The sequence below is a fragment of the Penicillium cinerascens genome (genome assembly GCF_028974065.1).
Source record: "Penicillium cinerascens strain IBT 15544 chromosome Unknown scaffold_4_segment0_segment1, whole genome shotgun sequence".
NCBI lineage: Eukaryota > Fungi > Ascomycota > Eurotiomycetes > Eurotiales > Aspergillaceae > Penicillium > Penicillium cinerascens.
In genome coordinates, this window is record NW_026695298.1 from 1,776,041 (window position 1) to 1,803,518 (window position 27,478).

General features: G+C 52.9%; 11 protein-coding genes across 11 annotated transcripts; 9 read left to right on the forward strand and 2 right to left on the reverse strand.

Moving 5' to 3' along the window:
- Positions 1–498: 498 nt before the first annotated feature.
- N7498_009755 (isopenicillin N synthase family dioxygenase) lies at positions 499–1,655 on the reverse strand (the record flags this gene model as incomplete). Its single annotated transcript, XM_058456811.1, has 3 exons — positions 499–728; positions 779–1,214; positions 1,305–1,655. 3 exons carry the CDS (start codon positions 1,653–1,655, stop codon positions 499–501), a joined length of 1,017 nt encoding a protein of 338 aa, XP_058303710.1.
- A 627-nt stretch (positions 1,656–2,282) lies between these two features.
- N7498_009756 (uncharacterized protein) lies at positions 2,283–3,053 on the forward strand (the record flags this gene model as incomplete). The annotated part of the gene is made up of 1 exon (XM_058456812.1): positions 2,283–3,053. The coding sequence occupies one exon, from the start codon at positions 2,283–2,285 to the stop codon at positions 3,051–3,053; it is 771 nt and encodes a 256-aa protein (XP_058303711.1).
- Positions 3,054–3,877: 824 nt separating this feature from the next.
- On the forward strand, positions 3,878–5,098 carry N7498_009757 (uncharacterized protein; the record flags this gene model as incomplete). Its single annotated transcript, XM_058456813.1, has 2 exons — positions 3,878–4,940; positions 5,004–5,098. The coding sequence occupies 2 exons, from the start codon at positions 3,878–3,880 to the stop codon at positions 5,096–5,098; spliced, it is 1,158 nt and encodes a 385-aa protein (XP_058303712.1).
- Positions 5,099–5,936: 838 nt separating this feature from the next.
- N7498_009758 (Rcd1-like cell differentiation family protein) lies at positions 5,937–7,329 on the forward strand (the record flags this gene model as incomplete). The annotated part of the gene is made up of 4 exons (XM_058456814.1): positions 5,937–6,429; positions 6,498–6,653; positions 6,725–7,100; positions 7,155–7,329. 4 exons carry the CDS (start codon positions 5,937–5,939, stop codon positions 7,327–7,329), a joined length of 1,200 nt encoding a protein of 399 aa, XP_058303713.1.
- Positions 7,330–8,272: 943 nt separating this feature from the next.
- Positions 8,273–11,117, forward strand: N7498_009759 (putative PHD finger domain protein; the record flags this gene model as incomplete). Its single annotated transcript, XM_058456815.1, has 6 exons — positions 8,273–8,446; positions 8,576–8,673; positions 8,731–8,950; positions 9,008–9,832; positions 9,884–10,755; positions 10,844–11,117. 6 exons carry the CDS (start codon positions 8,273–8,275, stop codon positions 11,115–11,117), a joined length of 2,463 nt encoding a protein of 820 aa, XP_058303714.1.
- Positions 11,118–13,032: 1,915 nt separating this feature from the next.
- On the forward strand, positions 13,033–13,266 carry N7498_009760 (uncharacterized protein; the record flags this gene model as incomplete). The annotated part of the gene is made up of 1 exon (XM_058456816.1): positions 13,033–13,266. The coding sequence occupies one exon, from the start codon at positions 13,033–13,035 to the stop codon at positions 13,264–13,266; it is 234 nt and encodes a 77-aa protein (XP_058303715.1).
- A 5,508-nt stretch (positions 13,267–18,774) lies between these two features.
- On the forward strand, positions 18,775–20,373 carry N7498_009761 (HMG-box domain-containing protein; the record flags this gene model as incomplete). The annotated part of the gene is made up of 3 exons (XM_058456817.1): positions 18,775–18,945; positions 18,995–19,066; positions 19,123–20,373. 3 exons carry the CDS (start codon positions 18,775–18,777, stop codon positions 20,371–20,373), a joined length of 1,494 nt encoding a protein of 497 aa, XP_058303716.1.
- Positions 20,374–21,075: 702 nt separating this feature from the next.
- On the forward strand, positions 21,076–21,724 carry N7498_009762 (putative prefoldin subunit 1). The gene is made up of 3 exons (XM_058456818.1): positions 21,076–21,213; positions 21,311–21,477; positions 21,552–21,724. Exons 1-3 carry the CDS (start codon positions 21,184–21,186, stop codon positions 21,718–21,720), a joined length of 366 nt encoding a protein of 121 aa, XP_058303717.1. The 5' UTR covers positions 21,076–21,183; the 3' UTR covers positions 21,721–21,724.
- A 1,399-nt stretch (positions 21,725–23,123) lies between these two features.
- N7498_009763 (uncharacterized protein) lies at positions 23,124–23,402 on the forward strand (the record flags this gene model as incomplete). The annotated part of the gene is made up of 1 exon (XM_058456819.1): positions 23,124–23,402. One exon carries the CDS (start codon positions 23,124–23,126, stop codon positions 23,400–23,402), a length of 279 nt encoding a protein of 92 aa, XP_058303718.1.
- Positions 23,403–24,260: 858 nt separating this feature from the next.
- On the forward strand, positions 24,261–25,838 carry N7498_009764 (uncharacterized protein; the record flags this gene model as incomplete). Its single annotated transcript, XM_058456820.1, has 3 exons — positions 24,261–25,460; positions 25,513–25,578; positions 25,629–25,838. The coding sequence occupies 3 exons, from the start codon at positions 24,261–24,263 to the stop codon at positions 25,836–25,838; spliced, it is 1,476 nt and encodes a 491-aa protein (XP_058303719.1).
- A 475-nt stretch (positions 25,839–26,313) lies between these two features.
- N7498_009765 (putative mitochondrial carrier protein) lies at positions 26,314–27,358 on the reverse strand (the record flags this gene model as incomplete). The annotated part of the gene is made up of 2 exons (XM_058456821.1): positions 26,314–27,245; positions 27,307–27,358. 2 exons carry the CDS (start codon positions 27,356–27,358, stop codon positions 26,314–26,316), a joined length of 984 nt encoding a protein of 327 aa, XP_058303720.1.
- Between the last annotated feature and the right edge of the window lie 120 nt (positions 27,359–27,478).

Genomic DNA, 27,478 nt, shown 5'->3' on the forward strand with positions numbered 1-27,478 from the left:
CGCGGACGCGCTCTGGCGGGCGATCCATTGCCGCGCCAAGATCGATCTTAGTCAGTGGGGTGGAGTGGGGATCGGCAGGAATGGAGTATAGACTCGACTGTAGTCAAAAGAACGCTCTTTTGAAATCAAAGAGATGGAAAATAAAGACATTCATTAGAAAATATGCGTGGAAACCGTATCTTTCTGGTTGGAGGTCGAAGATGGGATCGCAAGTGAGAATATGCTACCCACGAGCTCCTCTGATTGCGAACATTTACATTACTACGCTCGTCTACATGCCCAGGTACTTTATCTGCACTTCAGTGCTGGCAAATATAAGTATTTCAATATAGTCTCTACCAGTCTGATGTTCAGGTGAAAACTGAGATGTAAATGTATTCTTTGAGATCAAAATGCACCTTTCCAAGTGGTTGGGAAAACCGGGCAAATCGGAAATGACCAATAACAACGATGGCAGTCAGTGCAACGCATGTTCCCTGATTATGCGGGGAAACAAGTTTAGTACTGCATGGAAGCACGCATCTGATTGTATCCAGCCTGCGTAATTGGCTCATACTTGGCTGGTTCATCAGCACCCATGCAAGACGGAATACACTCGATCATAGAATCCGGATCCGGTGCCAGAAAGTACGGAATAGAGAAGCGTCTGCGGGTCACCCGTTGTTCTCCCTCAAACCTATCAGATAGCGGTGGCAGAGTAACTCTATGGCTGGTAGAGCGGAGATGATCTGCGCCTGTTAGAAGACACTTACACCTGAAGATAATATAGTCCACAAACCGTTGCTCCATCTTTGCAAAAGGTCACCCACGTTCATGACAATGGCATTTTTGATTGGGGTCGCTGGGACAAACGAGCCTGGCCTGTTCACGTCCTCGACTTCCAGGCCACCGCAGTCGTCCTGGAAGAGTAGGGTGATCGAGCTCCAATCAGTATGAGCGGGACATCTCGCCGCACGGTGACTCTCGAGTGCTTCTGCTGGAATGGGCGGGTAGTGCAAGAGACGCAGCTGGTTATTGTTCCCCGAATGCTTCAACAGCAGATGGTTATCGTCCAGATCCAAGCCAATGGCAAGAGCCTGTAAGATCTCACCTCCCACACGGAAACACTCCCAGTAAAATTGTGTCATGAAAGCACGGAAATCAGGAAGGGATTCTTCTGGTATCCACTGATTTGGTTGCGTGGGGTTGTTCTCGCTCCCGATATCATAACTTTCCTGATTGGAGTCAGCAAGGTATACTTGAAGACAATTGCATGAGACGGTACATATTTCCCAGTCGTTGAGATATCAAGTGAATCGTCTTACCTTGACGTCGGGAACTTCTCTCAGCTGCTCAGCCCGCTTCTGATCACTGTCTTGGCTGATCGCCTGCGACACCTTCTCCAGGCCGGGCCAGGAATAGCCTCTGTGAACAGCCCATCCCTCAGGATGAGGCGCTTTGAGCTTCTCATCTTGCGGCAAGTCGAAGAATCTGCGGGACCAGTCGAAGGCCTCGTCCAGAAGTTGCTCGGGCAGCGAGTGGTTGACGATGTACACGAACCCCACCTTCTTGCAAGCGTCGACGATATTCTGCGCTACTCGCTGGCGAGCAGACCCGCTCAGGCTCCACTTGGCAAAATCGACGACAGGGATAGTTGTTTGCGTAGTCGAGTCCATGACTTGCTGATGCCTTCAGACTGAGAGTGACCGGTGTACAGAGAGGGACGAAGAGCGGACATGGGGGGCACTGCTTATGCATGGTGAGACCCCTCGTCTTAGACAACCCAACCCGACGAGGAGGTTTTCAGGGTTCAGCCAGGATCCAGCCAGGATCTTCATAATGCATGAACCATTAATCATGAATCATGCGTCGTGGGCTTCTTATGGCTATTTTAATTTAAATGGGGAGCTGGCTTGGAAGGCGGGCTGGTTGGGCACCGCATTCGTTGCTGTGGCAGGGATCTCGGTGGAGAATAACCGGCCGCACTACATCATCTCCATCTCTCAACTCACATCTCTCCAATTTTTCTCGAGGACCTTGAAGATAGAGGTGTCAGTGCATTGTGAGTTTCCAAATCTGATCATTGCCTTTGTTTCCCTCGTGTTGCGCACCTCTGCTTACGCCGGTCTTACTGCTTTGAGTAGTTTGTTGACATCCCGACCCTGTACCTCGATAAGAGCTCTCGAACAGCACTCTCGATCGCCGCGAACAATGAGCAGTCGGAAACATTGATAATAACCATTGGAATCAGAATCACTCGGTCGCATCCGGTACTCCTGAACTATATCCGCCCGGGCTCTAGAATGCGGGCTTCTTGGTGGATCGGGATCTGGGCCACATTCCTCCCCTCCGTGCTCCCGATAGACACCGCACCCTTCTCTGCGCCGGAGCATGTTATATCCAAGCGGGCCTTTGAGGTCCTTCGAATCCTAAGACGCTCCGGTAGCAGCTGCCCGAGCGGCTACAACCCATGCACCAGCCTGGGCGACTCGGACGCCTGTTGCCAGCAAGGGACGAACTGCTCGCGCGATTCGGCCAACAACATCGCCTGCTGCCCTACAGGAGCTCATTGTACAGGTAGCCTGACTGGCACCTCCACGGGTGCCGCTGAGACGGGGAGCAGCTTCAGATTTCCAAGTGGTGCGACAGCAACGACAACGGCGGCCGGCTCAGAGGCTTCCATCACGGGCTCGACGGGGTCCGGGGCCTACCCGTTTGTCTACGTGCCTACTTCTTTCTCCAATGCCGCAATCTGCTCTTCATACTACTCACTCTGTCAGTCAGAGTATGCGCAGTGCACTGGGGCGCTGCTGGGCCGCTATCAAGTGACGGTGGGTGGAGCCGGCGGGGCTGGAGTGACAGTAGAAGCGGTCACCGCAGCGTCCCAGGCCACATCCATCTGCTCGAGCCTGAGCGCAGAGGCCTGTCATGGTCTCGGCCTGAACTACTGTGCTTCAGTGGAAACGGCAACGGCTCACGGTGCCAGTGGAAATGCGGCCATGTCGGGTCGGACGTCGAGTCTTCAGGACTTGGTGTTTGGCTTGGCTGTGGGGGTTGCGGGTGTGTTTATCTGATGTGATATGATCTTGACATGATCTCCCTGTGTATATTCCAACTTTTCTGTCACTTTGATGTCCTCACGGAGTTTGGGTCTCTCGAATTGAATCATTTGATTGTAAATGCAGCCGACATCCCGGGATCTCAAGCCAGTTGGGCTGCCATTGGTGGCACCACCCGATTCTGACTCTGGTGATCCATGTTCATACACTTTAGTATCTCTTTCTCCTTAAAGCCAAATCCTGTTTCTTTAAAAAGTAAATTAAAGTATATGTAGAGAAGGGACCTGAAAAAGTGACAGCAGATGGGCGATCTGACCGCATGTTGATCGCTGCCACGCGGGGGTGTTCGCAGAGGGGCGCATATGCAGTGATGGATTGGCCTGTCAGGTTGAAGTAACCCGAAAATCAATCTGAAACCCAGCCTTCGTGAAAGTCAGTGGAAAGGAAAAAACAAGGTTGAAGTGGAAAAGTTGGTTGGGTGTTTTGGGCGATTAGCAGGAAATGGGGTGGTTGGGGGTTGGGTATACGGAGGCTGGGAAACACACCTTCTCTTGTTTTGCTCTCTCTCTTCGTCTTCTCTTTTCTCTTCCACATTCTCACATCTCTCCTATCCTCTCTAAATTCTAACTCTCTTTTGCTCTGGAATTCTTTGTTCGCCTTTCCTCGGGTGATCTACGATCGCTTCCAGAGTATACAAGAGGCCGAACATTGGAAGCCTGGCATTCCCCGCCGAACGTGCACCACGATTAACGACCCGACGAACATTTCTCGAAAAAGCCAAGAACAAAGAGAACCGACCAGGAGCAGCCTGGCGAGCATTTTGTCGCTCCTCATCCGCCATGCGGTCCCTCGCTGCCATTCCGACGCTCTCCACTCTAATCTTACTACTCCACTTTCTACAACTGGTGATCGCAACTCCCTTATCTCTCAACGAATCTGCCCTCGAATTTGAACAGAACACCCTCGAAAAGCGAACAGCATGCTCGAATCCTTGCGGCTATAACGGCTGGCTTTGCTGCGGCTCCAGCCAGACCTGCATCACCAACAGCGCCGGCGAAGCGGAATGTCTAGAGGGTTCGAGTGGTGGCAGCGGCAGTTGGCAGTACTATACAACCACCTATGTGGTCACCGAAACCGATCGATCTACCATAACCTCTGTCTGGAGTAGTCACATCGCAGCCCCTACGGGAACCTGCAGAATCGACCTCGGTGAGGTGAAGTGCGGCACCACCTGCTGCGACGCAGCACAGGAATGCCAGGACGGCGTATGTGTTGCTGAGAGCTCTTCTGTCGCGGTGACTGGCTCTGAAGCAACGGCAACTGGTGAAGCTAGTCCTGGTGTGCGTGAAACGAGCAGTGGCGCGTCAACTGTGACGCAGACCTCAGCGCCCACCACTACCCAGGGATTCATCGCGCCCGTTGGAACAAACGGAGCTGACCTGATCGGAATCAAGGCAACCAACAATGGAGGAGGGCTGAGCGGCGGCGCAATTGCGGGCATTGTGATCGGTACGATTGCAGGCGTCATCTTGCTTCTGCTCCTCTGTGGCTGCTTGTGCTTCAAGGGCGCCCTGGACGCTCTTCTTGCAGCCATGGGAATCAGGAAGCGCCGTAGACGCGAAACGACCGTCGAGGAGCGATACTCACACCATTCACAAGGCAGTCGCCCTCGTCCTCCGGGCCGAACTTGGTTCGGAACCAGGCCGGCAGCAGCAGGGACAGAGAGCTCAGTCAGTGAGAAAGAATCCAAGTGGAGTGGCTGGGGCACAGTTGCCATCATCTTGGGAGCACTTGCGCTCTGCTTGGGATTGAAGCGACACAGAGATCGCGAGCAAGAAGACGACGACAAGACCAGTTATACCTACCCGAGTTCGTACTATTACTATTCGGACTACACACGGAGTAAGCCCATGATTGCCAACAGCAAGGTCGAAAAGGAGATATACTGACTTTCTTCACAGGTAGTGACAGTTCTGGCGGACGAACGCGAGACACGCGGCGGTCTCGACGCTCAGGACGCTCACGGCGATGATCGGGATATTCATGATGAGCCTGGCTGATATTCTCAAAAGACTCACAATTGCCTTGGCCGGCCTGCTCTTTGCGGCTTGCTCGACTTCGACTCCCTTATGCATTCGACGGCGCTTTTTAATATGATTCATGTACCATTATGGCCTTCCCCAATGGTTTTCCCTTTGGATGGGATGATATGTTTTTCCCTTATTGATGTTGATATGAGTTTGGACCTTGGATTAGAATTTTCTTTTACCTGCCCATGACGAAGGGCTTGAGATGTAAATATGAGAGATGAGAACTGGATGAAAATGTGATAGGAACTCCCGAAATCTGATTTTGTTTGAGAAAAAAGCTATGGATCACTTGTCTAGTTCAGATTGTAGCTTCTACGGCGTTGTCATGACAGCTCAGGGACGGTTGCACGAAGCAGAGAGCCGTGATGGGGGCCGGTCTTGCAGGTACAATGTGCTCTGTTCGCAAGGATGGGCCCTCCGGAAAACCTGCATGTGCAATACAAAGCAGCCTAGTAATTGGATCGAGACCAGGAGTTAAATCAGTCAAACTAAATGATCGGAGTATAGAAATAAAAGGGTGGGATGGCGACTCTCGAAGTGAAGAAATGTGAGAAAAGGGCACACACAGAAAGGTCCGCGCTCTCCCCGCCTTCCGACCCGAACTTCTCTCTTTCTCTCCCTCTCTTCAGGTTACGATCACCACCCCGGGTCTCCGTCAATCAATGACCCTCAGCCTGTGTCTGGTTTTCTGACCCTGTTCTATCCTTCCTTCGATACCACTTCTTCCATCTCTACCGCACACCCCCTTTGACGAGGCTCGACCCTTCGGAGTATTACGAGTCCCCGACACGACTCATCACCGCTCGCCATGCTCCAAGCGCAGAGCCAACACGTCTTTTCCCACCAGCATCAGTACCCTCAGGCTGATCCCTCGTGGCTGCAGCACCAGCAGCAGCAGCAGCAACAACAACAACAACAGCAACAGCAACAGCAACAGCACCACCAGGCCCAGCCGCACTCCCAGCACCAGCACCAACACGCCTCCCTGGTCGCTCAGCAGCAGGCTCAGGTCCAGGCTGCCGCCGCCGCGGCGCAACAGCAGCACTATGGCCGTCTCGCTATGAGTGGGAATGGTGCCGCGAACCCTGCGCAGGGTTCGGGGGGTGTCGCCGGCATGGGCGGAGAGGGTCTTGCGAATGCAGTCTCCGTCATGGACGGTGGCATCAGCGAGGAGAATCGCAAGGTCTTCATCTGGGTGGCGGAACTCCTGGATCCCGCCCGTCGTGAAACGGCATTGATGGAGCTCAGCAAGAAGCGCGAGCAGGTCCCTGAGCTGGCGCTGGTCATCTGGCACTCATTCGGTATGTTCCCCCGGGTCGCATCGTGGGGGTGGCTTTTCCGACCGCAACTAACCACCGGCAACTTGCAGGTGTTATGACTGCTCTACTCCAGGAGATCATCTCTGTCTACCCCCTTTTGAACCCTTCGCAGTTGACCGCCGCGGCGTCAAATCGAGTCTGCAATGCGCTGGCGCTCTTGCAATGTGTCGCATCGCACAATGAGACTCGCACACTCTTCCTGAACGGTAAGCGCTGACCACTTATGACTGGACAAACGATCGGAATAACGCGGCTAATTTTTCTTCACGCCGCACAGCTCATATCCCCCTGTTCCTCTACCCTTTCCTCAACACGACCTCAAAATCGCGCCCCTTCGAATACCTTCGTCTCACATCGCTGGGCGTTATCGGAGCACTGGTGAAGAATGATTCGTCGGATGTGATCAACTTCCTCCTGACGACCGAGATCATCCCTCTGTGTCTTCGCATTATGGAGACCGGGTCCGAGTTGAGCAAAACTGTTGCCATCTTCATCGTTCAGAAGATCCTTCTCGACGATATCGGCCTGGCATACATTTGCGCGACTTACGAGCGGTTCTATGCGGTGGGCACTGTCCTCAGCAATATGGTCACTCAACTGGTGGAGCAACAGACAGTCCGACTTCTCAAGCACGTCGTGCGATGCTTCCTTCGGTGAGTCCTTTCTTCCGTTCGACATACATGGACACTTTCTAACGGCCAACGTAGTCTGAGTGACAACAGCCGAGCTCGTGAGGCTCTGCGGCAATGTCTTCCCGAGCCCCTTCGGGACGCCACCTTCTCCTCCGTCCTGCGCGACGACGCAGCCACCAAGCGCTGTCTGGCCCAGCTCTTGATCAACCTCTCAGACAACGTGTCTGACGGAGCCCCGGCGGCCATGTAACATACGTAAACGCATTTTCTTTCATCGCGGGATTTGTTTTTCTACCTTACGATATGCATGGGACAGGTTTCTGGCGAGTATCGGTAACAAGGCGCAAAAGTTTGTGGGTCAGCAGTTGATGAGTCCGCCCGTCAATGGGGGTTCATCATCTGTTTTCACTTTGTTCTGGTTCTTTTTCGATTTATTTGGGACAGTTTCCGGTCTTCGGTGATTTTCGTGTTGATGGGAGGGGACTTATGTATTCCTATGTCCTTTTTTCTGTGTGTTTTACTTGCATCTTGCTTTTTCAGACACATGCTTCCATTCCCATTCCTCCCCCTCTTTTTCTCGTGGCGCTCACAGTCGGTGGGGTTTCTGGTCGGCGCTGTTGCATTTTCTACCCTCGACGATCCGCTTATTGCTCCATGAAGATAGACTCTTTGAGCCAGAGATACCACGGTGCAGTCGTCGATTTGTTTGTTGCTTCCGTGTATATGTCTGCAAAAGAATGTACTTGAATTACCTAGATCCTAGATCCTAGATCCCAGATCCCGGATGCCACCTAGATGGTTCGACGAATAGTTCATATAGAGCCTTCCACCTGGGCAGTTTCCAGGATGCCAATGTAACTGCAATAAGCACACTTCCTATTGTCCATATTCAACATAGTAGCAATCTGTTGGCATACAAAAGTAACCAAGGCCGTGATTGAAGAAACCTGCCCAAACGCGGTCCGCACGTGATCCACCCGTCGACGCGCCCTTCACTGAGATCATCTCCGTCGCCTCTCGACACGAAGAAAAAAAAAAGCCACTCCTCCCACCGTCACCACTGGGACTTTATTCCGATCTTATTCTTACTTTCGCACACTCACAGTGTGACTGTGATACCCTCAACCAATTGCCCTTCCGTCACGCGGATCCTCCGTTCATCACCCCGGCCTTTACGGCCTCATTCCGCCGCGATGGGATCGCGAAAGCGCACCCGCTCCGATGCGGTCGCTGCCACCGAGCAGCAGGCCCCAGAAGAACCCAGCCTGCTCCAGCGCATCAGGAGCAGCTGGGAATTTGCTAGTCTTATGCAATACATTGCCATCTTTGGGCAAGCCATGAAGATCGACGAAGAGTTCGAAATCGAGGTACGTTCACTTGCTCCCCGCTGTAGATGTGCGAGTGTCGCGCATTGTGGCGCATGGTTGGGATTGATGGATTCATGCTTACACGACACTCTTGGTCGGATCTGGGCTAACATTCATCGCGAACGACAGGACCTGGAGGACGAATGCATGAAGCCGGAACCTTCGCACAAGTTGTTGGAGATCGGTCTGTGTCTTCTGAAATGGATTTCCTCACATCGCGGTCTGACGTACGTTATACGATGCCCTTCTTACAAGACGAGGTTTGGTCTGACAGCGCAATTCAGGTTCGAGAACTTCGATGAGTACACCAAGCGCCAGTACAATGCGAAAGCCCCTCATATTACCAACCCTTTCGGGTATGATGAAGAGCCGCTGAGGTTCTTGGACTTTGATGTTTTTCAGAAACTGCGTGTCCTACACCAGTTGTCCGTATGGACGTTCTGGAACCCCGACCGCATTCGCGACAAGATGCCTGAGAAGAAGGAGTCCGAGCAACTGCAGTGGGTGAGTCGCGCTCTTGCTAGCTTTTGAAAATTGTTGTATCCTAATTGACCTTGCAAGCGTGTTGAAGAGTTCGGATTTGACCGCGAGGGCCGTGTCTACTACGTCCTAGACGACAACCGTCTCTATCGCCGCACCGATCCTCCTATACCCGCCCCCTCTCGCCCTAAGAAGAAGCCGAAGAGCAGATCTTCCCGGGGATCCCGTACATCGAAGCGAGCGTCCAATGTCGCCGCGCAAGAGGCCGATGAAGACGAGAACATGGGCGAGGACAGAGCTGCCGGGTTTGAGCCCAATTGGGAGTGCGTGTGCGTCACCCTTGCCGAATATCAAGAGTTTCTGGACTCCATTCGCAAGAGCAAGGATGCAGACGAGCGAATTTTACGCCAGCAAATTGAGGACCATGTATTGCCTTTACTGGAAAAGGCCGAAGAAGCACAACAGCGCAAGCGGCAGAAGCGTGAGAAGGAGCTTCTCAACATGCAACTAATTGCCGGTGCTAAGCGGTCGAGCCGACTTGCTGCTAAGGAAGAAAGAGAGCGAGCTGACAAAGAGGCTGCTGATGCGGCTCGTAAGAAACAAGCTGACCTGTCTGAGGCTCGCAAGGAGCAGGCGAGACAACAGCAGCTTGAGGATGATCGACAGTCCCGTATGATGACTCGTGAACAACGCATCAAGGATCGTGAGCAGAAGCGCATCCTGCACGAAGCCGAGCTCGAGCGACTTGCTGCTGAACAGGAACGGATTGAACGGGGCGAGAGCAGAGTCTCTGCTCGGAACCTGAAGGCGGAGCTGGAGAAATCGCAGAAGAACTTGGCAGAGCTCTCTCAGGATGACGAGTGGATCTTTGATTGCTCCGGCTGTGGAGTGTATGGCCAGAATTTGGTATGTCCCGACTTTATAGACACTCGAAGCAACAATCTAACAATTGACCAGGATGATGGAAGCCACAGTGTCGCTTGCGAAAAGTGCAATGTATGGCAGCACAGCCATTGTCTCGGCATCTCCAAGGAGGATGCGGAGAAGGACGATTTCCATCTTGTCTGCAAGGACTGCAAGAGAAAGGAGGAAGAGGCCAACAGACCCAAGCTACCGCCACTGAAGTTCCGTCTCAGCGCCTCGGCTTCGCCTTCATCTGTTCCTTCTTCTGGGAAGAAGCGCAAGGTTGAAGACGATGAGGTTGCTCCGCCATCTCCCGTGAAACAAACCCATTCGGCTCTTTCTGGTGCCCAGAATGGACACCACACACAACATGCGCCACCTTCTCGGCCAGCTCTTTCATCTTTCCCCGTCCAGGGCAACTTCTATGTTCCTCCTTCCCCTGAGCGTCGTCCCCATCCCGCCGCCCAGCCTCATCTTCCATCTTCAAGCCCTCCACGGGCTCCCTTCTCTCCGTTAAGAGGCATGGGTGCTCCTCTTCCAGTGCAATCTATGGGCCAACCTGAGCTCTCTCGAATGCACCACATGCAGTCTATGCAACCTGGCCCTCATCTTCCTCCGATTGGATCTTTTGCACGCCCATCATCATCACACTCTGGCTACGGTCCACCTCCGGCTCAAACCTCCATGTCGCCCACCCATGGCTACCGCAACGTCGGCCCTATTGCAGGATTTCCACATGCAGCCGCTGCCAACGAATCAGGTTCAGTGCCCGGTACCTCTTCGTTTGACAGCTACGCAACTCCTCGCCCTCACTCTGGCTATGGAGGTACCCCCACAATGTCTAACAAATATCCGTCCTTTTCTGCCTCCGCAACCCCAAATGGCAATCACTCTTCACCACCACACAGTTCCCACGGCATGGGAATGTCGGGAATCAGCCCAACAAAGCAATCTCCCCGCCCAATGACTTCAGGCGGCATGGCGGGTGCCCCCGTGCTCCCCCCCCATCCGCAGATTGGAGCCGAGCCCTAAGCTCATGGGCCGCAGCTCACCCGATGCACCGATTCCACCCCCGGTGAAATGCATGACTCCTGAACAAGAAGAGCGCCGGCAACGAGAGAATGCATCGATTTTCCAACAGGGCCACCCCTACTCTGGCAACGGCCAGCCAACACTCATGTCGTCACCATCAATGAACCGCATCCCATCTCTCGGCCCGGCCGCAACCTCGCAATACCCAGAGCCCGTCCCATCCCCACAGCACGGTAACAATGCTCCCCGCCAGTGAACCCAGACAGACACAATAAAAGAAGACGTTCGAGTGAATTTCCCGATGTTGTTCTCGAGCGACCAGTTACATCTCCATTAAATGTCCGGCCATAGATGCAGGTCAAACCAAGCATCAGAAGAAAGCTGCAGCGTTGTGGATACTACGTTGGTTTATGTTCTGGCGTTCAATTTGGCTTTGCGGCTAAAATGGCTGTGGTTTTCGATCCAGCTCGACTGCGATCAAGATCGAGATCGAGGCGAATGATGCCCGTCCGGAGTTATTATCCCCGCATCACCTCCGCCTTGATGTTCCGTAGGGGTGGGACATCACTCGCCGTTTTGCAAATTTTGGCATTTTCTCTCTTGGGCAAGCCTCGCTTTTCGTTCACGCTGTCTATATCAAAACGGGTCGCTGTTAGCGTCGTGGGGTGATTGTGCCTAAACCTCTTTCCTTCTTTTTTTTCTGTCTTGTCTTTGGGACTTGGTGAGCTCGAGTGAGCTTGGATATCCCGGCGTTTTTATTTCCTCCGATTGAATGTGCATTAAGATGGTTGGGGACTTGGGCGTTTTCGGATGGCACCTGGACGGTGTTGGATCTTTTCAGTTGCGGGTAGGTCATTGTATGCTAATAGAGTATTTCATTTGATCTGGCATTTCCCTAACCTGTGTTGTTTTTATAGTATGGATGAAATGGGTTGAGTTGATATGTAAAAAGTGCTTCTTCGGAAATTGACTCAATGTTGTGATCTGGGCCTCCGAGCTGAAATACAAAATAGGAGTGGACCTTTTGGGGAAGAATTGCTTTCATGGTTCTATCTAGGTAAACATATGCTCACAAAGAGGTCTCTGCAGCCTTAAAAACAGCATTCCAAGTAAGAATACTGGAGAGACAGCGGTGTCACAAAATATCCTCATGTTACCAAAAACATTTATCAGAGGTGCCCAAATAACGCCAGATCTCCACACCATCGTAACGAAGCTCCAGGCCCAAGTTGACAAAAGTACCACAATAAAAGGATTGTACCCGGTCGACAGTGTAATCGATCGATCGCACACGCCCCCATCCAAATGTCAATAGCACCACGGAACCCCAAATCAGATGCAGCAAATGTATGCTGCGATCGCATCACACAAACATGCCGACCCAGACTGGCGAGTCGACACGTTGAGCGCGGATGCCCGCAAAAAACCGCCAGAGTCAGCCTAATCGGCACTAGCAACGAGTATAAGCAGGGACGACACGGGAGAACCGGCCCGGATCGATTGGCCACATACTGACGTGCCCCGGTCGTGCGCGCTAGGATAGACGCGCAGGATCTACATCTTGTTGGCCCGAGCTGCGACCGTCTTAGATTGTAGTATTTGCTTTTCCGATTGACCTGTCACCCACAGCTTTGATTGCTGTCATGCTGACATCCGGAGCTGACAGAGGTATTGTGGAGGTTTCCCCCGATGCCGTACAGTTGAGACCGAGAGTGTATACGGAGTAGTGTGAATTGTGATCCAGTGGACCGCAGACCAGAGCGGGTCATGATCTACGACGGATGCTAAATCCGTTCAAACTATGAAATTAGTTCCGTGCACTTGATGCAGGGCAACGGTTTATTGATTTCGATCTCCACCTCCATCGGACACTCTTCCCCGTCAAGCCATGGCTCGAAACAGGCAAAGGAATTCGGGATCATCGTCGAGGCAAATCAAGACGGCGTAGATCTCAGCCCGAGGCAATTCATTCGTGGCGTTTGTGGCTGCTATCACATCGCGATTGCAAAAACGAGGGAAAAAAAGTGGCCGGGTATACGAAGTTACGTCCGCGAGTCTGGACAATGACTAGAACGTGGCCAGAGAGACGTGATGGGATCCTCGCTGCCTCGCGTGCTGAACCTAGTATGGTCATCCCCACACCCGCATGTGTTCCCCCTTTTCCCTATACGATGCAAAACAGAGTTTGGACCGTTCGACAAAAGGTGATCGGGATCATAGCGCCGCTCCCCGCGTCTTGCTCCACCACTGGAACCTATTTCCTAGGTGGTGGAGACCGGCCTGTCCATTCGTTGAGGCGATCCGGCTACCGAGCCACGGGTCAGATCTATGCCCACGACGGATTTGTCAAGAGTCTCCTAACTGGTGATGCCATCGAGCTGCAGTGGAACCACATGGAGCTATAAAGTGTAGTGCCTGTTGGAAATCTGGCACTTTACTCTTTGTGGTAGGAGGGGCCAACGGGTAGGGCAGAGATGCTTCACAGCCAACCAATTTCCGTTCTAGTATTTGTCAACTGCGCCGGTATCTCACGCTATCGAGAATACGGGCTACGGGGTTTCCGATGAGACACAATTGCATTCACTGCGCTGTCGACTGGAGATGGGGATGGAGATGCACGTTTGGGTCCCTGTTCATGTCCTATGAATTGACTGTGTCTACTCCCTATCCTTCCGTGCTGGATCCCTTGATCCGCTTGATCTACACGGCATGGCAGGCAACTTGACCGGCCACGTCGAGATGGTGACGGTAGTAGCCGTAGCACTGTACTTTGTCTCGTTCGACCGCTTACCGAGTCCACACGGCACATGGGATAGTTAGGGTAGCATCTCCCAGATCTTGCTAAATCTTCGAACGGTGGATCGTGGATTGTGGACTAGTCGCATCTGCACAGCTCGGCTGAGCTCGGGACAGTCAGAGAGGCTCGAGACGAGATGTGATGGGGCACCCGAAAGTGTGAATCTATCACATCTTCGATATTAGCCCCTTAACAAGACTGAGTGTGACGCGGAGTATCCTTTCTGCCTTCTGGGTGGCCCACAAACACCGGTCTGGGGATTCGCGCATGATCAGGAGCTCGATGTGTGGTTCGGAGGCTCAACCTAAATCCGCAAATGCTGGCCCTATCCCCGTAGGCCCGCAGCACCCTGAGAGCCTTCAGGATTCTCGGCGAGGCCGGTCTCGCCGCGATCAAATGACCGGCGGGACCTGCTGGGGCCCAGAGTGACGCTCGATGATCGGGGCTCAGGGTCTTCTCTGCCGCTCATGACGAACGCACTATTCCCTTTTGATCGGTATCCTTCTCCGGCTCTTCATTCCTACGATTTTGTGGTTCCAGCCCCTTGCCATGGTTGAACACGAGGTCATCTCCCGCGTGTCCTGCGCACGCCGAATGTGGATGTAGATCATCATGATGTGATTCACATCGTTTCGGCGGATTATTCTCTAGTCTTTAGGGCATGAATTACTTCATCTAGTGGCGATACGGCTCGTGCAGCTCGCTTAAGCAATTAGGACTCCCAGTGTGCTGGGACGCTGAGGCTGTGGTAACATACATCACTGCGCGGCTGCTGTAAACCCTCCAGAGCGGATGGAAGATAGGCCGGCGGAATCCTTCACGATGTGTGCCTATGAGAGATTAACCACCGTGCCCGGAAGACGGCAAACCGGCCGCACTAATGCACGGCAAAGATCTGAGCATAACGATCGACGTCCGTTGAGACGATACACAAACTATCTCCCGAGCTAGTTGGCCAGGTCAGAGTTCTAACGGTTTGCTAAAAAGGGCGATGTGGAGCGACCAGCTAAGCCGGAATCGAAATCCAATCAACCAAAGGGCTCAGAGAAAGCAGACACGGGCGACCCGCATCGCCCTATGCAGCTGCTGTGCCATCTGGCAGGAGACCGTTGGCTTGGTGTCCAATTGTATGCCTTCCTCGCTGTTGGTCACAACATTAGGATTAGTCCGACTTCTCGGTCTCTGTCGTGATACATGCCTTAGCGGAAGCGAGAAAGCACAGGGCACCGCTCGAGTCATGCTAGTAGAAGTTCGTTAGATCCTTGTATAGTTCGGCGTTCTGTGCTCCTCAGGTGCTGCCGATTCTTACTCTCTTCATCCTTGGTGGAACGGTCAACAGGGGGGGACAGACAAGGCTGGTGAGGTGCGTGCTGCACCAGTCCACACCCTTCCGGCCATCATTTCCCTATTCATGGGGATTGAGATGCCTCGGGCCCAGCCCTCACCGCGACATCGAATGACGACCCTTGTTTTCCGTGGTTTGAAATTTTGGTACCTCAAAAACCCGAGGGTACCCAGGCTCCCACGTTTCTTTCATAGACGGGTAGGTGCAGAGGGGTTCTTGCCATGGGTTTGAAGGCTTATCAGTCCAGCTCGGACCGCAGATTGGTAGATGGTGCAGGTCATCTTCGACCATTGTGTGAACGGTGAATATAGACTGCATAGCTGTGACATGTGTCGTTGGTAGCAGCGACCTAGTGGCGCCTTGCCCGGCCCAGAAAGGCAGTAGGAGAGGCACTGAGAAAGAAATGATATGGGACCTTGGGACTAAAGCGGGGAATATTGACTGGATTCTCAACTATCTCGATTTTCCTCGAGAATGAATCCTTCACGTATAGTTCGGCTATTCCTACATTTACCGGGCCCCCCCTTGAAGTACCAGACTTGAAGACCCAAATAGAAAAGCGAAAATAACAACACGGAGCAGCTTCGAAACATCAGCCCCGTAGTGTTATATTCTTAGAGCATCGCCGGAATAGGGAAATAGGTCTCCTTGAAACGCGCGTATGGGGAGACCGCGGAGACTCGGGGTGCCTGGTACGTCCCCGATCGGTCAGCAGACCTGAGGTGGCGGATGCTAGCGCAGTTGTGTTGTTTCTTTCTTTTGTTCCCCCTCTTCAACCTTCCAGAAGGCTGGGGAGCCCGAGGAGGCTTAGACGGGGGCACTAGCCAGGGACCCTGTTGCCAATCTCGTTCCTCTTTGGACCGAAGGTGCAGGGATTGACAGATTGAACTCTGGATCGAAGGGCCCGAACGCCATATTCAATCTCCCCGAACTATTCTCACTGACCCTCGGCATTATGAACGATCGATGAAATAGACATCTCGCCTCACTAGAAAGTGGTGCGGCAATGTAGGCGATAGAACGGATACGAACGGATACTACTGCCCGGAGAACGAGTGTTGCTTCGATACGGTAGACCAGGGCAGTGTACCTTGCTTGGAGATAAGGTACCCTCAGGCATAATCGAAGGCTTGGAGATAAGGTACCCTCAGGCATAATCGAAGGGATCGAAGGGACCTGTCAGCACTGTGCTGACTGGGTAAAAATAAGCTCCGGGGAGACTTGGACAGCCCCGTTTACTCTCAGACCTGCAGGTTCTAAGTTTGTCCACCACATGGCACTTCCATTCAACCTCTGAAACCCTACAAACGCCAAAATACCGAAGGGCCGCATTATTGTAACAAAGAACACACTGCCACCGATGATCAAGAAAAACGTGGCCGGGCGTTCCTGCGTGAAGCCACCGGGGACCATAGCCCCCCATCACCACTATCATTTGCTCAACCATGGGGGTTAGTTCCAGCCGTGCAGAGTCGAGGTACCCTCACCGCATCCCTTCCCAACGACTCAACCCCGGTCATAGTTACAAAGAAGTGGTCAGTTATCACATGGGGATACTAGCTTGATCCGGCGGGGTACAGGCGTTCGCCCAGCAAGCGCCAGACGCTCGTCTGGTGGACAGTTCAGTAGAGTAGTGAGGCGTCAAGACTCAACAGACCATATATCATATCGACGTAATTACGGCGGAGCCGAGACGGGCTTTGCGGCATACCCCGGGCGATCACACGTGGTGAAGATCTCGGAACGTTGGACGCATTTGTAAATTGGAAGTACACGAGGGAGATCTCGAATTAGGGCAAAGGTGGACTGGGACGGGTGAGCCACTTTTCCTACTCGGGTTTAGTGTACAGCAGGTGTTGCCAGTCCGGGCATTGCCGGATACATCAACCAAGCCAATCGAAAACCCAATGAGGGTGTAGGTGGCGCATATGCCCCAATCTGGTGGCGATCTTGGCGAACAGAGCCGACGATCTCGAGTTGACGGCCTGAGTCAACCCCACTGCTGTCAAAGTCTGGTCCACGGCCCCGTCGATCAGAAGACTCTCCTGCTCCACTTGGAATTAGAGATCTAAGGGAGTTGTATCGTGGTCCCCCGAGTCTTGCCTTTTTATCTCTTTCTATCTCGGGGCGCTCTGTCAAGCCCTACTCTAATCCAACCATGGTAGACACCGTGATCGGAACATCTGTATGATGCCCTTCAACGGGCCCAGATTGAGGTCTCCCGTGTGGCCTCTACCGTCCAGGATGTCCGACGGGGCCGTAAAGGGCGAAGAAGCGGTTCACACCACCGCTCAGGAACTAGCGCGGTAGCCCGTATCTACGTAATGGGCGGGTAATGCCGCCCATTCTAGGAAGGCTGACAGTTCATTTACAATGACTTGCAGGCCTAATACGGGGATGCATGACACTAGTACTTTTAATTGAGGATGTCTCAATCCTACCCAACAGTGGAATGAGGCCCATTTCCCAGAGATATCCCGATTCTGGCTGCTGCCATCGCTTAATCTGGAACCTTGCATCATCCCGTGTGTAAATGTCATCCCATGATTGCTTCTGTCGCGCCATCACTTCCACGTACCGTATCCCCCATGTCGGTACTGCCCAGTCCCAAATTATGATTTTCTGATCTTCTAACATTCCAAACAACCCATCCAGGGATTTGGCAACTCGTCCGTAACCCCAGTCACTACCCTTTTCTTTTTCTGCATTTAAATCCGGCCTATTGCATCCCCGGATACTGTCCAACATCCGCTGGAAAGTTCCCAGAGGTCCATGGGCTCCATGTCCCCTTTTCTCCATCACATTCGAGCACTGTGTTGTCCCAGAGCTAGCCATGACCCGGCACCCGTCAATTCAGGTGCCCGAATTAGAATCCCATGTGGGCTCCTCTCTCGCCCTGCTCTATTCTTAATCTTCTGACGCACGATACGGGCCCAGGGAATCCTCCAGATGAATGAATTCTATCCTTTATCGTGCCAAATATGGCACAAAGAGGGAGATATGAACATGGGCCGTTGATACTATCTCTAGGCCGTACCGGGTAGAGATACAGTATCAGAGTGAAGCCCCCCAGAGCATAACAGAGAAAAGGTATGAAAATAATAGTCTGGACGAATGAAAAATCACCAAAATAGGCCAATCGGGAGGAGACAAAGACCCAAAGTCTGTGACAAGCACCGAAATAAACTTAAATGGAGAAAATAAAAATGGTAATAAAAAATGTTCCAAAAGCCGACACAAGAAAGAAAAAAATAAAAATAAAATAAACCACAAAGACACTAACGGGCAACGAGGAGATCCAACTTCCCGCTCGCAGTTCATCTCTTAAGCCAGTAGTTTCAGCCTCCGGTCCGCGACTAACGCTCGCCCCATATCTTCCTAGTCCCTTCCTTCTCTCTATTAACTTTGACCTTCGACCTTATTTATTCAACGGCCCCGCCCTTGAGACTGACACGTCTGGACTATACTCTCTACCGTTTCTTCGTTTGTTCTTCACTTGGTCTACCCGCTAATTCAGTTGTGGTATCTTGTCTCACCTGCCATCTTCCTTCATCGTGCGTGTCTGAGTCGCTTTCAGGAGTCGCGAGACCGCTTGCTGCAGGGTGTCACAACAGCGACGCACGCTTCCTTCTGTCTTTTTTTCTTCTTCTTCTTTTCTCTTTCCGGAAAGCTCTTCTGGCACTCTCCTCGCTGAATCTTTCCTTGCGAACCGGACTGTGGTTACTTTCCGACGATCTCCATTTACTTATCTGAGAGATCTTCAACTACACAATGGCTGCTACACCGAGAGAACTACCGCTTTCTCCTCCCCAATCATCTGGTGGTGAGCTCACTCCAGAGAGAGCGTCGGATCCGAATGGCGTCTGCGTTCCAGCCTTCCTTCCCAGCGGCATGGAACACATCAAGATGCACGACGAATTTGGTACCGATCCGTCATCAATGGTAGGCTCTCTCTACTCAAAAGACCGTGTATGTCCTAACGAATGGATAGATCTATGCTTCTCCTCCCACTTACTTCTACCAAACTACCGGCTTCCCAACTCCCATGTCTGCCTCAACCCCTGTAAGTACTGCAATTATCTGGATCCTCATGTGCCACGCTTACCAGAGAAATTAAAGATGCACATGGGCAACAATATTGTCCACACACCTCCCCTTATGGCTGATGAGTCTATCTCCATAATGGGATCTCCCCCAACTTACTCTCCTTTGGGCCGTCGTGCATCTCCCCCCAAGGCAAAGCTCGGTCGATCTCCTCGTGAACGACATAATCGCTCTCGGCGAGGAACTAATTCCGCAAGTAAAGTCCTCCAGCTCAGCGCACCACTGAGCGAACTGACTGCGCATATGATTAATATCCCGCTCCGGGATATGGATGCCTGGGTCCACAGATCAACGGAGGAGCGCTTGAAGGAAAAGGCTCAGAAGGGCAAGGTTGCTCGTCCCATGAACTCCTTCATGCTTTACCGATCTGCCTACGCTGAGCGAAGCAAACGGTTCTTGAGCCAGAACAACCACCAAGTTGTTTCCACTGCCGCTGGTATGAGTTGGAAGATGGAGCCGGCTCATATCAGGAATAAGTACGAGGAGCTGGCACGAATCGAGCGCGATGCTCACTCTCGCGCCCACCCTACCTATAAGTTCAAGCCCAACAAGTGCCCACCCACGACCACTCGCAGACGGGGTGAGCTTACACCCCCAACTTCGACCGCTTCGGGGCCGTACGATGATACCCCCAGCCCTTACGCTAATACCTGGAACGATGAATATTCGACGGTACCTTGTATGCACAGTCGGAACCAAAGCTTCGAGTACCCAGCCAGCACTCGAGCTTCCACTCCATTCGACTCTCCCGATTCCTTTGTACCACAGGTTGGCTACCTTGACTCATCATGGAACACGAGTGACCCTTCCTCCGGTCTGCCAACCGTGCGTCCCCATGCCCTTCAGAACATGGGATACGTTGAGGACGTTCACTTTCGTCGAGGCAGCCCCATGCCTCAAGGAATCGAATACGAAGCCTCTAATGGCCTGGCCGGTCTTCCTGGTGGAACTCACGATGAGCTGCTCCAGCCCCAGGTAACCCACTCTTTGCCTGGCCACATCGCCGAGGGTCACATGGACCCCCAGTTGCTCAATTACCGGAGCGACGCTCTTCCAATCCCGGCCCCGAATGGCCAGGGGTATGCTAGCACCGAATTCCCGACTTGGGAAGATGAGGCCGGCAACAGCTACCTGCCCTCCTCGTTACCATCAGACCATTCGAGCCCGTTCCCATACCCCAACTCTCACATGACTGGAAACTACCACCCAAGCATGCATCAAGATCCTTCTTTTACCCCATGGCTCCAAAAGCGCGAATCATTCTAGATTCAAAGCGCGCCAGTGCCAATTGGAGATGGACTCACGATACAAAAATGTCTCCGGATATCTGAGCGGCTGACTCATAACTCGCCGATGCATTGAGCCATTGGCTGAACCGTGGTGAGAGTTTGGAGCGTTGGTCACGCCGATGGGCCTTGTAGAGCAGGACGCAGGAGGGAAATGGAGAATGGGAGATTGAGTTACGGTTCTGTGGCGCCGGCGGGAATTTTATTTAGGTTCAGGTCCTGCTTTGAAATGTTTCCTTCAAAGTTGTTTCATTGTTTTCTTAATGTCCTCCAGGTGTTCTTTAATGTCTTTTCGTGTGGCGCTTTTGTTTTTTCAAATTGGTGCTGAAGGTTTTGGTGTTCGTGGGTTACTTTAGATCTCTACTATGTCAAAGAATGGCGGGCGGCTGTGTACTTCATTACCAAGGGGTTTTCGTTTTTCAAATTGGATTATTTCCACTCAAAACTTCTGTACAAAAAGTCATAGTGACCTTTAGAATGCCACTTGCTAGAACTAAACTCGTGCTCAAGCTCCGTATACCCCCCACACTTTGCCCTAATTTCGGGTCAAATCCTCACCGCTCCACCTACCGCCTCCATGCGGACCCGCCAAAGCACTCCGACTCGACTCCGTCCTCGCCATTGCTTTCTTCAGGCATTATCTACAATAGCGGCCTCTTAGCAGCCAATTCATAACATCCTCGAAAGGACCGAGAGAGTCTCACCCATCAACACCCGATCTCACCACCCCCGCCATACCCCTCCTCTACCCCTCACCGAACGACGCTATACGCAACATCCATCCCCCAAAATGTCGATCCCCAACGAAGCCCTGCAGAAGGTAAGCATTCCGCATATATAAACATTCTACGACATGATGACAACCTTGCCGCGGAGTCCTTTGCGCCTGAACATAGACTAACAAATCCAAATCTTAGCTCCTGCAAGAAATTGAAACTCGCGCGATGGCATCGCAGCAGCAGATCGGAGTCACCAAGGCCCAGATGACCGCCAAGCAGCGCGACATCCGCATGTTGCAGCTGACGTCGAAGGAACTTTCGGAACTGCCCTCCGCGACACCGGTGTACGAAGGTGTGGGCAAGATGTGGGTTTCCCCGATTCTTTGCGAAGATTGATGGCCTTCTCGGGCCAAGTGCAGTAACTGATTTCCGGAAATAGGTTCGTCAATGTCCCCATCGACACGGTCAACAAGCGTCTTACCCGCGAGAGCTCCGAGGCTAGCACCGAGATCACCAACCTGGAGAAGAAGCTGCACTATCATGAGACTACGTACAAGAACAGCCGGGAGAATCTGGAGCAGATTTTGAAGTCTGGGGGTCGCGCGTGAGGTGTTTTAAGCTCCGAGGAAATATTATAGTGTGGGAAGATGCAAACGACGCCGTGAAGACCCCCAGAAGGAGTTCATCCGCAGCAAAAGCGATGGCCATGATACGGGCTTGTGCCGTGTTCAACGAGGGTCTTCACTTTGGAGAGTTGGAGGAAAATATCGCATCTCTTGGTGCGTGGAGTAGGAAGGATCACCGTGTCCTGTCCGGCCAATTTCCAGTTCCCTATGATGGGGAGCAGTATGTTCTGTACCGACGACTTAGATACCCAAAAGTTCTCGTGTGAGAATTTGCATGATGAATAAAATATACAACTCAAATTATCCAAATAGCGCTACTTCCGTAAATACCTTTTGTGAGGATTCCCGCTGCTACCGTATCTCGCCCTTGTCTTTCATCGAGGTCGTCAGGTTGGAGTTAACCGTGGTGTTGTGTTGGATCGGTGTATCCCTTTATGAACTATAGCAAGTTCACTGACATGTCCAAAATCCTGATATTACCTGTCAGAGCACTCTTAGGTCCGATCAAAGTAAACAGCCCTAAACCCGCCAAGAACCCTACTAAGCACGTTAAACAAATGACAGAATTTTAAATTAACATAGTGGATCCTTCAAGCACTAGTCGTTTCCGGTTAATCTATTCAACCCGCAATATGTCATAGCCCAGCGCCCAGGCTGTAAAACAAGAAGGTGTGGCACAAACGCCCAGTCCGCGCCGTTGGCGTCATCGTTGTGCTACGCTGGGGATTATGCATCCGACGCCTACGTTCGAGGCCTGCCAATGACGTGTGTGCACGACCTGACCGACAGGCTCCATCCTTGTTCCAGGTACCGGTGGAGGGGTATTTCGTTTCGCGAGTTGATCTGGATTTGATCCTGAGATAACCAGGATATGAATCTGTGGGTGTTTCAGGATCAGGGATCTCAGACTCATTTCCTTCGATCGGGCTTGATGGCCGTCGCAATAGTGCCGTGTTGAGTGGAGTTCCAAGATTGTCGCTGCAGGCGATCTGACGCAGGCCTGCATGGCCTGCATGCTTATCGCGGAGCAAGTATACTTCAACTGAAGTGTTAATTCAGGTTGACTCAGCCCCAAGGTGTCGCTTCCTGCGTGCCATGTCTACTTAGTTATCATCCAGGTAATCTGTCGTCTGGAAGCCTGGTTATATCCGCGGATGACATACGCTGCGCGATGGTGAGCCATTACGGCCACGGAATGGGAGTGGAAGATTCCGAGCCCCCCGTCGCCTTCCACCTGTTCGACTTGGCCATTTCGCTCGCCGTCAATATTGAGTAGAGAATGAATGAAGACAAGGTCGTCCTCCAACGCTAACCTATGACTGCCCCATGTAAGTCTCCCTGCAATAAGTACTAACCAAGCCGATCCAATCGCGAGTACCGGGGTCATGCGCCACAAGACCGGAATATTGCCGGATCAGATTGTGAGCGAGTCGCCGGATCTTGACCGCAAATGCCAGTGCTCTGGTAACTCCTTGCCGATGATCGATGAAGATGACAACAACGAGGATAGCTGGGATTGTCAGACGCCAAAGTCACGCGTGCCCTGGGTCAGGCGCGGGACCACCCGACCGCGTCCCAAGGTTCTCACTTCTGCCCGACTTCGGTTTCATGTTTTCACCCTTGGGAGTATAAGGGACAAAGCCCAATTCCAAGCTGAGTGTTGAGTGTTCCGTGTGAGTAATTAAAAAAGAAAAGGAAAGGAAATCGCATCGTGTGCATCAAGTGCTTAATTTAGTATCAGATGGGTTTCAGGAGGCGCTGGCTCGGGCAGATCTCGAAGCGCCGGTAGACTGGTGGCGCGAAGGATAGAAATAAACTAAAAGTCAAGCACCGCGATGGACGAGGCACTGCTCTACGGGCGGTTGTGGAGGTGATTCGAGAGCACACGGCAGACTCGGTGGGGCTGGACTTGACTGGCCCAACTGTGGAGCCCCGGCTGGTGGCTGGGTATGATGTTATGCCCGAGATCTTGGAAGGAGGACGATGGATATGTGCGTGTGTGTACCGGAGGGCCAGGTGTGCAGGTGTATAGATATCGAGATAGTGTTCATCGCATCACGCAAGGCGAGTGGAGTGGAAGCATGAGTATAGTGGCATGGAATGCAGCGTACGAGTGGCACGGCGATGATCCTTGCGGCTGAACCTTTTCATTTCCTTTTGCTCTTTATGCCCTAACGGGCCCAGCCCTGTCCCTGCCAGATCTTGCTGCAATAAATAGATCGAATACCCGCGAGCGCTTCTCCCACCTTCTTTTCCCGAGTAACCCACTACCCCTCCCCCGCCCTCAGCTGAACGCTGATCCGATAAGCACTACTCGTATTGGCATTTGGGCGAGACTGTCTTCTGCACGCTAGTGCCTCGTGGGCTTATTTTCTTACTTTTCTTTTCTCCCTCCTCTTGTTCCCCCTCTTTCACCTCTACTTCTCGTGGTGCTCAGGCCTGCCCCCGCCCAGGGCCGACAACGTGACCGCCACTCCTCATTTGAACATCCACGAGTCTCATTCATCGATCACTCGCCCGAAATGCCTCATACACGCTTCCGCTTCGACGGAGAGTCGGAGGAGTCCGACTTCTCCGAGACCGACATGTCCATGCGCGGCCGCAACGGCCGCACTTCCATCCACCATCGCTCCAGCTCCCGCCACCGCCACCCAGACGTGGCAAAAGAGACCTTCCTGGCGCCAGTGCAGCAGGCCACGCGAGTCTACCGATCGGCATCGACGGGTGGGCGCCGGCCGCGCGATCGCGATGACGTCCCGGCGGTGATGATCGTGAACGAGCAGGCTCAGCGCACAAACAACACCAAAACCAACAAGTCACGACGGGTGCAGCAAAAGTACGAGGAGGACTCGGACGAGGAAATCGTGCACTTGTCACGGCGGCGTGCTGCTAGCGGCGTCTCCCGTGAACCCTCCCCCTACCACCGCGACTACGAGCTCGCTATGAACCAGCATATGCTTGAGAAGCATGACATCCATCAGGATCTGGAGATCTTCAAGCACCAGCAGGAGATCGAGCGTCTGGAGCGCGAGCTTCAGAAGACCCGCGAGAAGAGCGCGTCGCCGCGCGAACACGGTCACCAGCCCCGTGAGTCGCGACTGCTGCGGGACGAAGAGGAGTTCTATGAGGAGGAGATCAGTGATCGACTGCGCCGGCTGCAGCGATATGAACGGAAGAACCGTTCAGAGGAGGAGCGACGGCAAGCGGAACGCCAATGGCGGCTGAGGAAGTTTGAGGAGGCGGAGAAGGAGGCTGCTGATCGAGAGGAGTTGAAGGCTAAGCTGCGGGAGGAGAAGTTGAAAGAGATTCAGCGCCAGCAGGAGGAGGATAGGGAGCGGGAGAGATTGAAACTTGAGCTCAAGGAACAGAAGCTGAAGGAGCTTCAGAAGCAGAAGGAGGAGGAGGAGGAGCGGGAGCATCTCAAGAAGGAAATCCTTGCGGAAGAGGCTCGCAAGGCAATTGAGGCTGAGGAAAAGAGGAAAAAGGAAATTGCTATGAAGGCTGCCGCCGTCGAGGAGTGGAAACTCGAACAGGAGCGCATTGCACAGAAGAAGAAGGAAGAAGCGGAGAAGAGGGATAAGGAGTTCCGCGAGCGACTGTGTGTTGAGTTTGGTTACTCCGAAGAGGAGATCGAGGAGATCTTGAGGAGGAAAAAGAGGGAAGAGAGGAAGGACGAGAAGAAGATCGAATTCGAAGAGACAAAGAAGACCACATGGATCAAGGTATGTCTTTCTCTTTGTATAATTCAATCGACTCTCACTAACGTGCATCCAGGTCCACCGCAAACACCTTCTCCCCGAGACTTTGATGGCTTTCAATCTGCCCTGGGACTGGGACGAGGTAAGTCTTGCCAAACCCTCTATATCTACACCGTGCTAACTCCCTTCCAGCACGACACCAACTATATCATCATCAAGCGCTGGGTCACCGAAGACTTCCAAGAAGAACTCTTCGCGCACTCGCGACGCCTGCGCGAGGGCAAGGTGATCACAGAGACCTCCAGTTCTACCACCGAGCTCAAGGTCAACGACCGCAACAAGGACAAGATGTACCTGGTGCGAAAGAAGAGTCCCAGCCGGCGGATGCGCATTTTCGCATGAGCTGGCGCTTTCAAGATCGTAGATATTTCTTTCCGATACTGCCATTATGTTGGTGTCTATGATCTGCCACGAGACCCGAAATATGCCTTTGAAATTGTGCTTTTTCCTTTTGAGTTGAGATTTCGAAGCTGCATGTCACTAAAGGGTGGGACAGTAACGAGACACGAGTTTGATGACCCCTTTCTGCCTTTTGTCATGTCGCATCATATATGCGGCTTCGTTTGTTTCTATTTATCCATTGACCAATCGTTCATAAAGTGTATCTTGCCCAGACTAGAATCCTGCGCCGTAGATGAATTTGAGCAACAGATCTTGGATGGACTGCAGCTCGACTCTAAGCAACCGTTAACTGTGGCGACCTGACCGGATGCAAGGCGTGTGCGTGTGCGTCTGCAGACGCGGACCCCGCATTTGGACACCGGAGATTATAAGCTATTAATACAAGAAGTAGAATGTTCCGGCTATGAGCAAGAGTCTACAGGCTCATCTCGTGCTTGGCCGCCCACCGCTTCTCGGCCTGCAAGATCAACTCTTCGTAGACGGTCCATGCCAGCGCCGAGCTCAGTGCCTTGCGAGCCATACGCAGACCGAGCCCGCCAAAGAGACTGCGCATCCCATCCTCGTGGATCATCAGGCGTGTGGCTCGTACCATATTTCCATACTTGGCGGGCATGAGCTGCAGACGGGTTTTCACCGCGTCGAATGGGTTGGTGATGGCTGTAGCCAAGCCGGCCGCTAATGCACCCGAGCCGAAATTGATAGACGAGGATGAGACAGCCGCCAGAGGTGTCCCGTCGCTGCCGGTGCCCTTGCTGGTCATTATGGCCAAACGGCGCTTCAGCTGCTCGTAGAAGAGGACGTAGAGACCGGCATAAGGGGCATCTCGTGCGGCGGTGGCACCGAAGCCTGCGAAGAGCCCACGCATGCCCTCGGTGCGTACAATGTCGCGGCCTGCGCCTAGGAGACTGCGATAGGCGTAGTAATCGGACTCGTAGCGCACTTTGAGTACGGTCACGGGCATCATCACGAAGCCCGCGGCAACACGGGCGACGGCACCCGTGGCTAGGTTGGCGGAGTTGGAGAGTTTGGGGAGGGCGGAGGAGGATTTAGGTGCGGTTGTTCCGGCGAGCACGATGGGGGTATTGGCCTGGGCGACTGTTTGGCGCAGGGCGTTGAGGCTGGTGAAGTAGAGAGCGGACCCGAAGCCGGTTCGCAAAGCGGATGGGAGTGTACCACGCCATAGCCCGCGGATTGGATGTGGGGAGGATAGGATAGCTTTGAGGGTCGGGAGGAGAGATTGTTTGGATTGTTGGACACGGGTCTTGAGGAGATCGGCGGGCTGGAGGAGGATGGAAGATGTGAGGCCAGAGCAGAGGCCGGCGGAGAAGTGGAATATTGTTTTGGATGCTGCCGAGCGGAGATGTTAGCCAGGCTGGTGGTGCTTTGCAGACGCGGATGCCGTGCATACATGTGGAGGTGCCCGTCTTCGCGGGCACCGCTAATGTGCCATTGTTCGACATGGCGCCCGAGACCATGGGATCAACCAGAGACTGTGGCCACCCAAGGATCTAGATGGATGGGAGGTTCGATACCAGATCGAACTCTCATGGGAGTCGCGGTTGGCGTCGGAATGGAAGTTT